General features: G+C 38.4%; 1 protein-coding gene across 3 annotated transcripts in view; it reads right to left on the bottom strand.

Moving 5' to 3' along the window:
* CDH18 (cadherin 18) overlaps window positions 1-17,068 on the bottom strand; it is a 1,279,339-nt gene that overhangs the window by 91,773 nt on the left and 1,170,498 nt on the right. For all 3 annotated transcript variants that reach the window (XM_069556587.1, XM_069556586.1, XM_069556588.1), the window contains one exon: window positions 13,863-14,116. In XM_069556587.1, coding sequence (XP_069412688.1) covers window positions 13,863-14,116 — 254 coding nt within the window. The remainder of the gene's footprint in view (window positions 1-13,862; window positions 14,117-17,068) is intronic.

Here is a 17,068-nt window from a genome sequence, read left to right as displayed (position 1 = left end):
AGGGAAAACTTCTAGACCATTCAGGTATGACCTCAATCAAATCCCTTATATTATACAGTGGAAGTGAGAAATAGATTTAAGGGCCTAGATCTGATAGATAGAGTGCCTGATGAACTACAGAATGAGGTTCGTGACATTGTACAGGAGACAGGGATCAAGACCATCCCCATGGAAAAGAAATGCAAAAAAGCAAAACAGCTGTCTGGGGGAGGCCTTACAAATAGCTGTGAAAAGAAGAGAAGCGAAAAGCCAAGGAGAAAAGGAAAGATATAAGCTTATGAATGCAGAGTTCCAAAGAAAAGCAAGAAGAGATAAGAAAGCCTTCTTCAGCAAACAATGCAAAGAAATAGAGGAAAACAACAGAATGGGAAAGACTAGAGATCTCTTCAAGAAAATTAGAGATACCAAGGGAAAATTTCATGCAAAGATGGGCTCAATAAAGGACAGAAATTGTATGGACCTAACAGAAGTAGAAGATATTAAGAAGAGATGGCAGGAATACACAGAAGAACTGTACAAAAAGGATTTTCACAACATGGATAATCACGATGGTGTGATCACTCACCTAGAGCCAGACATCCTGGAATGTGAAGTCAAGTGGGCCTTGAAAGCATCACTACGAGCAAAGCTAGTGGAGGTGATGGAATTCCAGTAGAGCTCTTTCAAATCCTGAAAGATGATGCTGTGAAAGTGCTGCACTCAATATGGCAGGAAATTTGGAAAACTCAGCAGTGGCCATAGGACTGGAAAAGGTCAGTTTTCATTCCAATCCCAAAGAAAGGAAATGCCAAAGAATGATCAAACTACCGCACAATTGCACTCATCTCACACACTAGTAAAGTAATGCTCAAAATTTTCCAAGCCAGGCTTCAGCAACATGTGAACCATGAAATTCCTAATGTTCAAGCTGGTTTTAGAAAAGGCAGAGGAACCAGAAATCAAATTGCCAACAACCACTGGATCATGGAAAAAGCAAGAGAGTTCCAGAAAAACACCTATTTATGATTTATTGACTGTGCCAAAGCCTTTGACTGTGTGGATCACAATGAACTATGGAAAATTCTGAAAGAGATGGGAATACCAGACCACCTGACCTACCTCTTGAGAAATCTGTATGCAGGTCAGGAAGCAACAGTTAGAAGTGGACATGGAACAACAGACTGGTTCCAAATAGGAAAAGGAGTAGGTCAAGGCTGTATATTGTCAGCCTGCTTATTTAACTTCTATGCAGAGTACATCATGAGAAATGCTGGGCTGGAAGAAACACAAGCTGGAATCAAGATTGCCGGGAGAAATATCAATAACCTCAGATATGCAGATGACACCACCCTTATGGCAGAAAGTGAAGAGGAACTAAAAAGCCTCTTGATGAAAGTGAAAGTGGAGAGTGAAAAAGTTGGCTTAAAGCTCAACATTCAGAAAACGAAGATCATGGCATCTGGTCCCATCACTGCATGGCAAATAGATGGGAAAATAGTGGAAACAGTGTTAGACTTCATTTTTTTGGGCTCCAAAATCACTGCAGATGGTGACTGCAGCCATGAAATTAAAAGATGCTTACTCCTTGGAAGAAATGGTATGACCAACCTAGATAGCATATTCAAAAGCAGAGACATTTCTTTGCCAACTAAGGTCTGTCAAGTCAAGGCTATGGTTTTTCCAGTAGTCATGTATGGATGTGAGAATTGGATTGTGAAGAAGGCACAGCGCCGAAGAATTGATGCTTTTGAACTGTGGTGTTGGAGAAGGCTCTTGAGAGTTGCTTGGACTGCAAAGAGATCCAACAAGTCCATTCTGAAGGAGATCAGCCCTGGGATTCCTTTGGTTGGAATGATGCTAAAGCTGAAACTCCAGTACTTTGGCCACCTCATGCGAAGAGTTGACTCATTGGAAAAGACTCTGATGCTGGGAGGGATTGGAGGCAGGAGGAGAAGGGGACGACAGAGGATGAGATGGCTGGATGGCATCACCGACTCGATGGATGTGAATCTGAGTGAACTGCGGGAGTTGGTGATGGACAGGGAGGCCTGGCATGCTGCGATTCATGGGGTCACAAAGAGTTGGACACGACTCAGCAACTGAACTGAACTGATAGCTCAGGTGGTAAAGAATCTGCCTGCAGTGCAGGAGACCCCAGTTTGATTCCTCGAAAAGGAAGATATCTGGAGAAGGGATAGCTACCCACTCCAGTGTTCTTGGGGTTTCCTTGTATCTCAGCTGATAAAGAATCCACCTGCTATGTGGGAGACCTAGGTTTGATCCCTCGGTTGAGAAGACAGGGAAAGGTTACCCACTCCAGTATTCTGGCCTGGAGAATTCCAAGGTCCATGGAGCTGCAAAGAGTCAGACACAACTGAGTAACTTTCACTTTTACTTTACACAGTGTTACACTAGAAGTAAGTAGTTACTTTAAAAACAAAATGTTCTTTGGTAAGGAATGAATATTGATTCAATAGTATCAAATAAACTGATTAGAGAATGCTTAAGAGAGAGATTAGAGGTGGTTGGTGGGGAAAATTCAACTCACAGTACATTTCTGCATAGGCTGGTTCTTGAAGATAAATAAAGAGTTGAGAAAAATGACAAGGGGATTTACCCAAAACAAATTTCCCAGTTTTCAGATATAGTGGTGATTTAGTCATTCAGTCATGTCCCAGTCTTGCAACCCCATGTACTGTAGCCTCCAGGCTCTTTTGTCCCATAGTATTTTCCAGGCAAGAATACTGGAGTAGTTGCCATTTCCTTATCCAGGGGAAGGCAATGGCACCCCACTCCAGTACTCTTGCCTGAAGAATCCCACGGGGAGAGGAGCCTGGTACGCTGCAGTCCATAGAGTCGCTAAGAGTCGGACACAACTGAGCGATTTCACTTTCACTTTTCACTTTCACGCATTGAAGAAGGAAATGGCAACCCACTCCAGTGTTCTTGCCTGGAGAATCCCAGGGACGGGGGAGCCTGGTGTGCTGCCATCTATGGGGTTGCACAGAGTCGGACATGACTGAAGTGACTTAGCAGTAGCAGCAGCAGTATCCAGGGGATCTTCCTGACCCATGGATCAACTCCATATCTTCCGTGTCTCCCACACTGGCAGGCAGATTCTTGACCACTAGGGCTACCTGGGAGGCCCATTTTCAGATATCATAGAGGTACATCTTCTACATCCTTTTCCTCAGTGCTTAACAAGCTGCAGATTCTGGCCTCAATTCATGCACAATGTAAATGTGAATTTTATGGAAATTTGTTCCTAAAATAGATCTAGCATATGTGTTAAAATGGCACTGAGCAGTGCTAAGAGAATGAACAAGCTTCCCAGGTGGCTCAGTGGTCAAGAATCTGCTTGCCAGTACCTGTCAATGTCAGAGACACAGATTCCTAATATTACCCTTTATACATATTCCCAATATTATGTTTGAAATTTGTCAGAATAATTCCAGAATAGACTTTATTTTTTACAGCTTGTGCTTAGTTTACACCTCTCTTTCATTGAGGGATATCTAAACACTGTCGAAAAGGACAAATGTACACTTTTTACAGTATTTTATTTAGCTTATAGTTCTGGAACTAATTATAAGGTGTGATACAGTTATGATTGTTTTTATCACTCACTTTTTTTAGACTTCAGTTTGAATCAAAGAAAAATGCAGTTTGCGTTACATCCAGCTGACACTTTGGGCAAATCCACAGGTATATGTAGCAAAAACAGTTAGCTTGACTGTTCATTTGGAAGTTAGTTAGGGAGGAAATGTTTAGGCAGTTTCAAGGGCTACTCTGATATGATGATTGCATGTGTGCATGCTAAGTCACTTCAGTCCTGTCGACTTTTTGCAACCCTATGGACTGTAGCCCTCCAGGCTTCTCTGCCAAGGGGATTCTCCAGGCAAGAATAATTGAGTGGGTTGCAATTCCCTCCTTCAGAGGATCTTCCTGACCCAGGGATTGAACCTGTGTTTCTTATGTCTCCTGTGTTGGCAGGAGAATCTTTACCATTAGCGCCATCTGGGAAGCTTGATATGATGACTGTATCTGTGTGCTTAGTCACTCAGTCATGTCCAACTCTTGCAATGCCATAGACTGTAGTCTCCCAGGCTCCTCTGTCCATGAGATTCTCCAGGCAAGCATACTGGAGTGGGTTGCCATTTCCTTCTCCAAATCACATTATAACTCAACCACCACTATAAGTTCACTGTATCCTTCATGAACTAGGTATCAGAATGATCTTTATGCTAAGTGCTACTTAGGAAGTTATATGATCAATGATCAACAAGATGTTGCCGCTGAGGGATTGGCGATCCCCTGGCTATAGATCAGAGGAAGTGCAATTAAGTTTGTGCTATCTCAGATTTGTCCAGTAGTTCCTTATAGTGTTTTAACTGTTCAATTCCATATTCAGTCCATGTCTAATTTCATGTTGGCTGAGAAATGGGTTCATTTAACACTTGCAAACTTGTATGTGTTTATAAACCTAGATTATCATTTTTATTCCTACAGCTACTCTCTGTTTCTGCCATTCAATATATGCACCTTCATATTTCTAGTAAATACATTTTAATGTGATGAGCAAAGTGGAAAGAAAGTGCATTGCATTGAAATATGATAAAATTTTATTGTTAGAATTTCTGGGCAAACAAATTACAAACAAGTTTTGGCCATAGGATGCAGTCAATCTCAAAGAATTTTCTTCAACAGAAGCTACCTATAGGCATGAAAGTGAAGTGAAGTGAAGACACTCAGTCATGTCCGACTCTGTGCGACCCCATAGACGGCAGCCCACCAGGCTCCCCCATCCCTGGGATTTTCCAGGCAAGAACACTGGAGTGGGTTGCCATTGCCTTCTCCAACCATTCAAAATAATTATTAATCATGTTAAAGTACATTAGAAAAGTTATTTTTTACTTCAGTAACAAAAAATTTCAGTCCTCAGAGGCACTTATTATTTTTATTACAGTCTATCTATTTCACCATAAAATTAATTTAAAACTTGTATAATGGAAATCTATTTTTACAGTGATATATTTGAAGAAACATTAGTTGGATAAAATAATAGAAGATGCCTTTCCATTGTCATACTTCTGATACCTATACATATAGAATATGAGTGGTGAAGTTAATATACTTGAGATCTTGCCTCCCAAACAGCTGTTTTCATAAGTTTTACTGACCATGATCAATAGGTGGGATAAAGTATAATCAATATACACCCTGTAGGATATTACAGCAGCTTGGCCTCATCTTTAATTTAACAAAAAGTCACACATCTGCAGTATAGCTCAGATTCATTAAAAAAAAGTTAAGATTCCCTTGGCTCACTTTGGGGATGCAATTTATTCCACAAGTCATGCATCCAGAAAATAATCTTTCCAAAAGAAAAAAATAGAACTTAGGGATCATTTGTCACTTGATAATGTACTGTGCTTAATAAAATGGGCAGCACATATAGCACATAGATATTTTAGAAGGCTTTTTAACTTCCTGTACTGAAACCTTGATCCAACACAACAACAGCACCTAAAGAAGTGAAATCTCTGCACAAAAAATAAGTTTCCATCTGTTATTTATGCCTTTAAGTAACTAAGATTTTAAAAATTCCAGTAATCTTGAGTTCTGGAAATGCTCTGGCACCATTTTAAGCATTGTCTTCTTTCTTTGTAAAATTCACATGAAAGCTATTTCAATGTTTTAGTCTCCAGTCAGTAGACTAATAAACATCACTAAGCAAGGATTTAGATATTCATTCCAGAATTAAATTAATTGTACATGCCCAACCAGAACTCAGATTCTCCTTTTGGTGTCAGGACCCTGATCAAGAGTGGTTAACACCACATGCTAAGTTCAGTTCAGTTCAGTTCAGTCACTCAGTCGTGTCTGACTCTTTGTGACCCCATGAATCGCAGCACACCAGGCCTCCCTGTCCATCACCAACTCCCGCAGTTCACTCAGATTCACGTCCATCGAGTCAGTAATGCCATCCAGCCATCTCATCCTCTGTCGTTCCCTTCTCCTCCTGCCCCCAATTCCTCCCAGCATCAGAGTCTTTTCCAATGAGTCAACTCTTCTCATGAGGTGGCCAAAGCACTAGAGTTTCAGCTTTAGCATCATTCCTTCCAAAGAAATCCCAGGGCTGAACTCCTTCAGAATGGACTGGTTGGATCTCCTTGCAGTCCAAGGACCTGTCAAGAGTCTTCTCCAACACCACAGTTCAAAAGCATCAATTCTTCAGCTTCAGCCTTCTTCACAGTCCAACTCTCACATCCATACATGACTACTGGAAAAACCATAGCCTTGACTAGACGGACCTTAGTCAGCAAAGTAATGCTCTGCTTTTGAATATGCTATCTAGGTTGGTCATAACTTTCCTTCCAAGGGGTAAGTGTCTTTTAATTTCATGTCTGCAGTCACCATTTACAGTGATTTTGGAGCCCAAAAAAATAAAGTCTGACACTGTTTCCACTGTTTCCCCATCTATTTCCCATGAAGTGATGGGACCAGATGCCATGATCTTCGTTTTCTGAATGTTGAGCTTTAAGCCAGCTTTTTCACTCCTCTTTCACTTTCAAGAGGCTTTTTAGTTCCTCTTCACTTTCTGCCATAAGGGTGGTGTCATCTGCATATCTGAGGTTATTGATATTTCTCCCGGCAATCTTGATTCCAGCTTGTGTTTCTTCCAGTCCATCATTTCTCATAATGTCCTCTGCATATAAGTTAAATAAGCAAGGTGAAAATATACAGCCTTGACGTACTCCTTTTCCTATTTGGAACCAGTCTGTTGTTCCATGTCCACTTCTAACTGTTGCTTCCTGACCTGCATACAGATTTCTCAAGAGGCAGGTCAGGTGGTCTGGTATTCCCATCTCTTTCAGAATTTTCCACAGTTTATTGTGACCCACACAGTCAAAGGCTTTGGCATAGTCAATAAAGCAGAAATAAATGTTTTTCTGGAACTCTCTTGCTCTTTCCATGATCCAGCGGTTGTTGGTAGTTTGATCTCTGGTTCCTCTGCCTTTTCTAAAACCAGCTTGAACATCAGGAAATTCAACCCTTTGGTAAATCTCAGCCCCACATTTAAAAATGTTCAGAGACCTTCTGTGTCTTTATTGAAGCATGGTAGAAGAGATCACATTTTATCCAGTCTCTAGAGTTGTCAGTTGTGTGACTGGGTGCTGAATTTTCAGCCATATTAGTCTACGATCTTTCATCTCTATAAGAACAGATTTGTCTTGGACATCTTTAGGTCCCTTTACATTTGCAAATGCCATAGTCACATGTCACTTAATAGTAAAGTTATTGGTCTCTCTAAATGTACCAACTTGGCTGTACATAATTTGTTGAATCACAAAACAGGAGTCTAAGACAAACACCTGCAGTCTTAATGGAAGCCGCACTCAGTTTGCATGAAATATCCTTAATGAGTTATCTCCTTTGTATCAGAAAACTATGACAGCTTTTATGAGGGTATATTAAGACTTTCTATTAAAGGCTTAATTACAATATTGACTGATTTGATCTATAGAATAAAAACTCACTTTAATATGAGTACATTTTGGAACATATTTTCTGAGTATTTTTGCCTTCTTTTCAGAAGTTTGAGTCCTATATTCAAAATTTTTAATCAAATGTTTACTTTCTTTTTCAAGTTTGCTATATGACCTTGTTATCATTTTGAAATCTCTCTCTCTCTCTTTTTTTTTGTTAATTTTAAGAGGTATTTCTAACTTCCGTCTCATCATAAGCTATATGAAAATCTCAGGAAAGTGTAAGAAATTAAGCACCATAATAAGAATGCAGTGAACATACTTGAAGCATTTGTTCTCTGAGGCTACAATTAAACTCAAAATCAACTAAGTAAACACTCCTAATGCTCTTCAGCTATTCTTTTCCTAAGGATATTTTAGAAAATTTTTTTTAATTTGGCAGCTATTTCCAAACCTGATCACAATTTTATTTCTTATTTTAGCATATAAATTGGCTATTGTTTCCTAAATAATGTTATGCTAAGCATTTAAAACAATTACACAAGATATTTAATATTTCCTTCTGATGGCTTAAAGTTATTATGCAAAAAAATATTAAAATATTACCAATAAGCAAATAAATAGATAAATTCAGATTATAAATCAGAGTAGAAAAGGGCAGATTTACTCATATAAATTCACACTAAAGCTCTTCACTGGATAAGAATCATTGATTGAGGACTTTAGTAATTTTCTTTATATTACAGTAAATAAAATTATATGTCTTTGATTTTACAATATGGAGAAACTCTAAAATTAAAAAGTTTTTTTCATGAGACGCTAGAGTTAGAAATGGAACTCTTTTCAGCATCTCTTTTCTCCAGAGTATGTAACACATCTGAACATAAAACATTCATTTCCAACTACATGATATTTGACTTCTTTAATGCAGTTTACACTGTTATTATTTGAAACACATGAGAAGCAGTTTGGGGCTTTAAAAAAAACAGGGGTTTTATTAGTGAAGCAAAACTGAATTTAAATTCTGGATCTGCCACTGTATCACTGTGTAAAATTGGCCAAAATTCCCGTCTGCACCTTGACTATAGAATGGGACTAATACTGCAGCCTCACTAGGTCTGTTACAAAAATTTGGGGCATGTTATTACAACCCCCTGGCCCACAGATCAGTTCAGTTCAGTTCAGTTCAGTCACTCAGTCATGTCAGACTCTTTGCGACCCCATGAATTGCAGCACGCCAGGCCTCCCTGTCCATCACCAACTCCCAGAATTCACTCAGACTCACATCCATCGAGTCAGTGATGCCATCCAGCCATCTCATCCTCTGTTGTCCTCTTCTCCTCCTGCCCCCAATCCCTCCCAGCATCAGAGTCTTTTCCAATGAGTCAGTTCTTCACATGAGGTGGCCAAAGTACTGGAGTTTCAGCTTTAGCATCATTCCTTCCAAAGAACACCCAGGGCTGATCTCCTTTAGAATAGACTGGTTGGATCTCCTTGCAGTCCAAGGGACTCTTTCAGATGCATCAATTCTTTGGTGCTCAGCCTTCTTCACAGTCCAACTCTAACATCCATACACGACTACTGGAAAAACCATAGCCTTGACTAGACAGATCTTTATTGGCAAAGTAATGTCTGTGCTTTTAAATATGCTATCTAGGTTGGTCATAACTTTCCTTCCAAGGAGTAAGCGTCTTTTAATTTCATGGCTGCAATCATCTGCAGTGATTTTGGAGCCCCCAAAAATAAAGTCTGACACTGTTTCCACTGTTTCCCCATCTATTTCCCATGAAGTGATAGGACCAGATGCCATGATCTTCGTTTTCTGAATGTTGAGCTTTAAGCCAACTTTTTCACTCTCCTCTTTTACTTTCATCAAGAGCTTTTTAGTTCCTCTTCACTCTCTGCCATAAGGGTGGTGCCATCCTCATATCGGAGGTTATTGATATTTCTCCCGGCAATCTTGATTCCAGCTTGTGTTTCTTCCAGCCCAGCATTTCTCATGATGTACTCTGCATAGAAGTTAAATAAGCAGGCTGACAATATACAGCCTTGACCTACTCCTTTTCCTATCTAGAACCAGTCTGTTGTTCCATGTCCAGTTCTAACTGTTGCTTCCTGACCTGCATATAGGTTTCTCAAGAGGCAGGTCAGGTGATCTGGTATTCCCATCTCTTTGAGAATTTTCCACAGTTTATTGTGATCCACACAGTCAAAGGCTTTGGCATAGTCAATAAATCATAAATAGATGTTTTTCTGGAACTCTCTTGCTTTTTCCATGATCCAGCGGATGTTGGCAATTTGATCTCTGGTTCCTCTGGCCCACAGATAGCAAGCAATAAATAGTGACACAATGCAGGATCACATTTCCAGAAAGCTCTCTAGCTTCTCTTGTGCATCATAGGAGTGCTCATATGTCAGCAGCTACTGAGGAAATTCCTGAATTCCTTTTGCAAAATTCCAGCAAGTGAGCACAGCCTTTTTAAACAAAGGTTTCTTCACTTTTGGTAAATAGCCCAGTTCTGATTTTTATTTTTAAGAGAGTTGATGGTGATATTGCTGCAAATTGCACATCCTTGTTTTGAGTTAAAAGAGACAAAAGCAGGACATGGTCTGCTCTTAAAAATCTGAAGGATCTTACTAATAGTTTAGAAAATTGAAAATACAAAAGACAAGTAAGGAAGCTTTTCACAAATGCCTGTAAGGCTAAAACTCCCTTTCATTATCCATGCTACAGAGTTGGAGTTAATTGCATTTCAGGGCACAAGGCAAGGTACATCTTTTCAGTGTGCACTTCCTTAATTAGTACAAACATTTGGTCCCTGGGAAAGGTAGAAGAATAAGGATTGCTTTTGTATTTGTTAATGTTTTCTGTTTTTTATTCCCTGTTAGCACCTAGAGGCCCATGTGAATGACACATTTTTATTAAAGTCAAGAACAAATATTATGTAAATTATGCCCCCAAACACCAGCTATGCAGTCTGATTATTTTAAGACAGCTTCGGAAGGATTCATTTTAGTTGTCTAACCAAAACAAAGCTGAAAGAAAAATGTACATTCTAATGGGTCTGTGCTTCTCAATATCTGCATTTAGAGACATATACCCATCAGTTTTGCATAGCAACAACTGGGCATATGTGTGTAACATACCTGGTGTTCAATTAAATGCCCTCAATAATATAGAGCAACTACAGAGGCAAACAGCACTATAAATGGAACAATTATATATAAATAATTTTTGCTAAATAAAATGCATAAGTTGAAACATTCATAACATATACATACGGGGTATGCATTGCCCCAAAATATTTTTCAACATTTACCATGAGTATAATTAGCACCCCAATTTTACCAGTATACTACCCAGTTTGGTTTATTCTGTGTGAGGGTTTTTTGACCTCAGCACTATTGATATTCTGGACCAGAAAATTCTTTGTTGTGGGGACTCACTTGTGAGTGGGAAGATGTTCAGGACCACCCCTGACCTCTGCCTGAAAATGAGAATAATATTCCTCCCTCAGTTGTGACAACCAAGCACTTCTTCAGACATTGTCAAATGTCCCCAGGTAGGGGGTACTTTGGGGCTTCCCAGGTGGCTCAGTGGTAAAGAATCTGCCTGCCAATGCAGGAGACACAGATTCCATCCCTGGGTCAGGAAGATCCCCTGGAGAAGGAAATGGAACATACTCCAGTATTCTTGCCTGGGAAATCCCATTGGCAGAGGAGCTCAGTGGGCTATAGTCCATGGGGTTTCAAAGGAACTGGATTTGACATGACTAGTAACTAAATAACAAAAGCAGAGAATTTGCCCTTGGATGACTACTATCTTATGTGGAATCAGTTTTTGTTTGTTTGTTTGTTTTACTGGGATATACAGAAGCAACACTGAGAGAAAGTCTGCCACTGACCTCAATGTTTCCTCCTTTGGCATATCTTTTGGGAACATACATTCCTCCCTTCACAGCATTTTGACATTTTGAAAATCCATTATTATTTATTCTGAAATGTACATCTTCCTATCACTGTGTTTATTAAACTCACTTATGCATTTCTGATTTCTCTTTTTCCCCCACTGACATTGCTGTCAGGATGAATTTCCAAGATGTTAGCTTAGTGCAAAGCCTTTGTACAATCTCTCTTGAGCTTCTTTTTACAACCTCATTATTTGCCATTCCCTCACAGGTAACCTAAGCTCCCTGTGTACACAACAAACCACAGTTATTTTCCCTATCCTTCTCCTGTTTAATCCTTAACCTGGGTTTTGAACTTCAATTCAGTCTTCCTCAACTCATTCCCTCTAGAAGATATCAGGCACACTTGTTCCCTGCATTTGTATTAGATCTTTATTCTCTCTCTCCACTGGACTTCAAGCTGCTCTGTGTGTGTGTGTGTGTGTGTGTGTGTGTGTTTAATTTCTTTATCATGAGGAATATTGTAATATTTGCATATGATACGGTGCTTTAGATATCACTTTAGATTCCACGTACCTCCTGCTGCTTTTAACCACAAATATAGAATGTATCATTGATATCAAACTTTAGTTTTAAAAAGAAAGTCTTACTCGTCTTTATCAAATATTTTCACATCAAACTCACAGCATGAAATTTTTTATTCTCAAAAGATGTTGGCTCTTTTAGGTAAATTGCCACTGATTTGTAAGTATCCTTTATAATGCTTGGAGAAGGAAATGGCAACCCAGTCCAGTAGCTTTGCCTGGAGAATCTGAAGGACAGAGGAGCCTGGTGGGCTACAGTCCATGGGGTCGCAGAGTCAGGTACGACCAAGCGAGTAACACTTCCACACTTTATGATGTTAGCTTTTCATGTAGTTAGTTTTAAAGACACATTTCCCTTATGAAATGCATATGGCCTTCTATGGAATGATGAAGCATAGTGGGTTTTCTTGTGGTTGAACAAATAAGTATGTCAACTTCTGCTTGGAACCCTTAATTAAAGATCAACATTCACAACTGAATTCATTCATTTTGTTTTGTATACTTTGCCTATCCTGCTTCTAGCAATGTTGAGTTCTTGTTCTCAGTGTGACAGGAGGGTTATCAACTAACACGGTTACTTTTCTACATTCACAGATGAAACAGAATTATTAAACACATAACTTTGTGCTCTGAACATTGTTTCTCTCCATACGTGAGTGTTCTGGTCATTTCTTTTAAATTTCAAAAGAATCATTCTTATATAACAGGAAATTGAAACCCTTTACATAGATTTCATAGATTCTGAGGAGACTATTTATCATACTAGCTTTTGTTAAAATGGATGAGAACTAAAGAGAGTGAGAATATAGCCTTGATGGGAAAAAGCAGACAGATTTATTAAGGATTTCAGACCTTCTAGGGCCTTAGAATTATCCAAGGGTATATATACAAGGTAACTAAAGAGTTTTATATATTTACATAGTTCTTTGATTTTTATCATAATTAAGATACACAAATCTTTCTGATTATGCAAGGAAAGCTTTAATTATCTCTGTGCATGACATGCCACAATAACGTTGGTGAGCACTTACTGTGTTAAGTACTTTCTGTCAATGTAATTTAATTCTGTCAACATATTCATGCAATATTATTATTTCTTATCCATTTACTTGATATTGAGAGTTAGCAAGGTTAAATGACTGCATAAGATTACACAACTAGTAAATCAAGTCACCAGAATTCTCATATTGGTCTTCCTGTCATTAGAGGTGAGTCTCTAACTTGCCTTAAGTTTTAGGAGCTGGTGATGGGCAGGGAAGCCTGGTGTGCTGCAGTCCATGGGTTTGCAAAGAGTCAAGTATGACTGAGCAACTGAACTGAACTGAACTGAACCTGCCTTGGACGAGTTAGCATTTATTGAGTGGCTATTAGGTGCAGGCCACTTGTCTTGGAACTTAGAGCACATTGCTTGATAAATAATCATAATAAGTCTGAGAGATATATATTAGTGTTCTTCTTTTAGAAATGAGTAGATAATTTCTCAAAGGTTTACCACATTATGACAGAACAAGGACTCAGAGATGAATGCTATTCCCAAATGCTCACCTTTTTTTCACTGTATTTATATTCCCTATTACTAAGGTACCAAAGAGTTTCTAGTCTGCACTGAAATATTTCTCTATGAATTTTTCCAGTCAATAATGCCCCCATCTATGATCAAATGAAAAAAAAATCATCTGTGTGGTCACCAATATATTCATAAAGATAGCTACATGTCTGCTAAATTTGACAGAAACCCATCTGTTATTTACTCAGTTAATGAAATAGATGATACTATCATTGAATTGCATTAATGGAAAATGACATGGAAAATAAACATTTTAAATATTATTTATCCATTTAAAATTATTATCAGAGACAATAAAATCTTCGTATGTCTAAAAGGAGAAAGTATACCATACCTTACTAAGCTATTAGCACTGTCAGGATCTTGGGCCAAAACTGTGCCAACAACTGTCCCGATCTTGGCATTTTCATAGACTTCCATGACATAGGAAGGCATGGAAAATAGTGGTGGTTCATCTACATCCCCAACAATGATCTTCAGCATGGTAGCATCTTTAAAAGGACCCAAGTGAGAAAAGCGAAAATCAAGATGTGTATTGGCTCCTTCTATGTTGAGGGTATATGACTTCTTTTTCTCATAGTTCAGTGGCTGTGGGGAAAAAATAAGATTTCCAATATTATGAGTCCCATCACTTTTCAAACAAATATTTCCTTTTCCATTTTTGAAACAAACAAACATGGATACGTTTAGGTAGATCTATCCACTCATAAACTATGAAGTTTGTCTTAGCAGTAATATCTACAGTAGAAATCATGGAAACTCAGATCTGAAACAACAGTGATTTTTCACAGCCATAAATATGAAGATAATTAGGGACAAAAGAATATTTCCCCCAGTAAGCTAATATTGCTTTCTGGGGAATCTCTTCAAGCAACTTTTTTCTATCTCCTGTTCAACTTAAGTCATTAACTTTTTAAAATATTTGCTGTGTGGATGTTCAGTCTCTCAGTTGTGTCCAACTCTTTATGACCCCATGGACTGGAACCCACCAGCCTCCTCTGTCCATGGGATTGTCCCAGTAAGCATACTGTAGTGTGTTGCCATTTCCACCTCCAGGGGATCTCCCCAACCCAGCAAGGGAACTTGCATCTTTTGCACTGCAGGTGGATTCTTTGCTCCTGAACCAATGGGGAAATGTTTTCTACCAATCTGCTAAATTGAAAAAGTACTGTTTTGTTTGTTTGCTTTATACTTAATCTATCTTATACCACTGATTTTTATCTATCATCATCTTATTTTTACCTTGCTGGTCTTAAACTTGATATCTTATTTTAAAATCCGACAAATGTTCAAGCTTTCAATTAACATTATCTTGAAATTTTAGCAAAAGGTTTTATACAGACTTCTAAAGTTCATTTTTATAGTTTTAATCATAATTATTTACTTTTTTTTGCTTGTAATACCATTTCATATATTTATTTTGGTTTACATTTCCTTTATTATGATAGTTTTATCCACTTTGTTTTTTCAATTGTAGTATTCTGCTTGTTTACACCATTTATCTTTTTAGCTTTGAATCAGCATTAATAGTTTCTCTGTATCTTTCTAGTTATTTTTTCCTATTTAAAAAAATCATCCAGATAATATTTATGTATCTTCTAATAATATATTTATCAGGAGCCATGAATTTGACTTCACATACAATAATGAAGAACTAGATCAATCTTGGTGTTTTGTCCAAGAGAATATATGGTTTATTATAGGATACAAAATAGTAAACACATTTATAGCACTGGACACTTAGTGATATATGACATTTTAGGCATTATGAACAGCAACCTACTCTAGTATTCTTGTCTGAAAAAACCCATGGACACAGGATCCTCATGGGCTACAGTCCATGGGGTTGAAAAGAGTAGGACATGACTTAGCAACTAAGCATGAACATCAAGTATTATGAAAATAATAAGGATGCAGACTTAGAAACAAGAGTGTGTGAGTCAGTAGGTAGTATTTCCAAGAAGAAGTACCTTTATAGGTAATGATGGAAACATTTGAAAGTGTTAAACATGCGGGACATAACAGGTTCTGTAATCCAAACTGTGCTTAGTTATAGGATTAATCACACTCAAAGTCTCCATGGTGATGTTAGTGCAGGCAATGCAGAGATCAACCTTATATTTTGAGCCTGCGGAAGTACCTATATTAACATCTATGAGAAAAAACTATGGCTATTTTTCCACCCCTATTTCTGCAACTGATTTTGCAGCAGTCTGCTTCAATCTTGCAGTCTTCTTTCCTGGCAGGATCAGAGAATGACCATTGCCTAGAGGGGACATCAGATATTTTCATTTACCCTAAGGCCCAAGGAGAAGCTATAGAGCACATTTAGTGGGATTTTATAAACAGAAAGTCAGTCCTACTGATGATTATTTCCCTTGTCTCTTCTGAGTTGCCTTGAAAAATTGACCTACCCAGGGTTGGAGATTGTATAGAAGGAAAGCAACCATTTAAAAAGACACTTGATTCTTCGAAGAAAAGCTATGACAAAACTACACAGCATATTAAAAAGCAGAGACTTTACTTTGCTGACAAAGGTCGAAATACTCAAAGCTATGGTTTTTCTAGTAGTCCTGTATGGATGGCTACTAGTAGTCATGTATGGTGAGAGTTGGACCATAAAGAAAGCTAAGTGCCAGGGAATGGATGCTTTTGAACTGTGGTGCTGGAAAAGACTCTTGAGAGTCCCTTTGACTGCAAAGAGATCCAACCAATCCATCCTAAAGGAAATCAGTCCTGAATATTCATTGAAATGACTGATGCTGAAGCTCCAATAGTTTGGCCACCTGATGCGAAGAATTGACTCATTTGAAAAGATGCTGATGCTGGGAAAGATTTAGGGCAGGAGGAGAGGGGGACAAGAGAGGATCAGATGGCTGGATGACATGACCAACACGAGTAAACTCCAGGAGTTTGAGTAAACTTGAGGAGTTGGTGATGGACAGGGAAGCCTGACATGCTGCAGTCCATGGGGTCACAAAGAGTTGGACGTGACTGAGTGACTGAACTGAACTGACTGAACTCCCAAACAAAATAATAACAACCTAGAACAAATAATACTTCTCAGGGAGATAGATAAGACATTGTCATAACATTATTTTACAAGTGTTTTTAAGACAAAATAAAATATTAAAAATGTTAAAAACTCAAATTCTTAATGTGAACCAAATATATAATACATATACATTTATATACAGCAAAATATTATGCATTTTAGATTTATATATTTTAAAGAAGAGACACCAAAGGAAGGACTGATGCTGAAGCTCTAATACGTTGGCCACTTGGTGCAAAGTGCCTGCTCATTGGAAAAGACCCTGATGCTGGGAAAGATAGAAGGTAGGAGAAGAAAGGGATGACAGAGTACAAGATGGTAGTTTGTCATCATTGACTCAAAAGACATGAGTTTGAGCATACTCCAGGAGACAGTGAAGGACAGGGAAGCCTGGCATGCTGCAGCCCATGGGGTTGCAAAGAATCAGACATGACTGAGTGACAGAACAAGAATTTTAAAGAAAGGCTACTTGATCTGCAGTTTAT

The sequence above is a fragment of the Ovis canadensis genome, chromosome 16 (assembly GCF_042477335.2).
Source record: "Ovis canadensis isolate MfBH-ARS-UI-01 breed Bighorn chromosome 16, ARS-UI_OviCan_v2, whole genome shotgun sequence".
Classification (NCBI taxonomy): domain Eukaryota; kingdom Metazoa; phylum Chordata; class Mammalia; order Artiodactyla; family Bovidae; genus Ovis; species Ovis canadensis.
The sequence above is the reverse complement of the archived record's forward strand: the minus strand, read 5'-3'. Positions and strand labels throughout refer to the sequence as shown.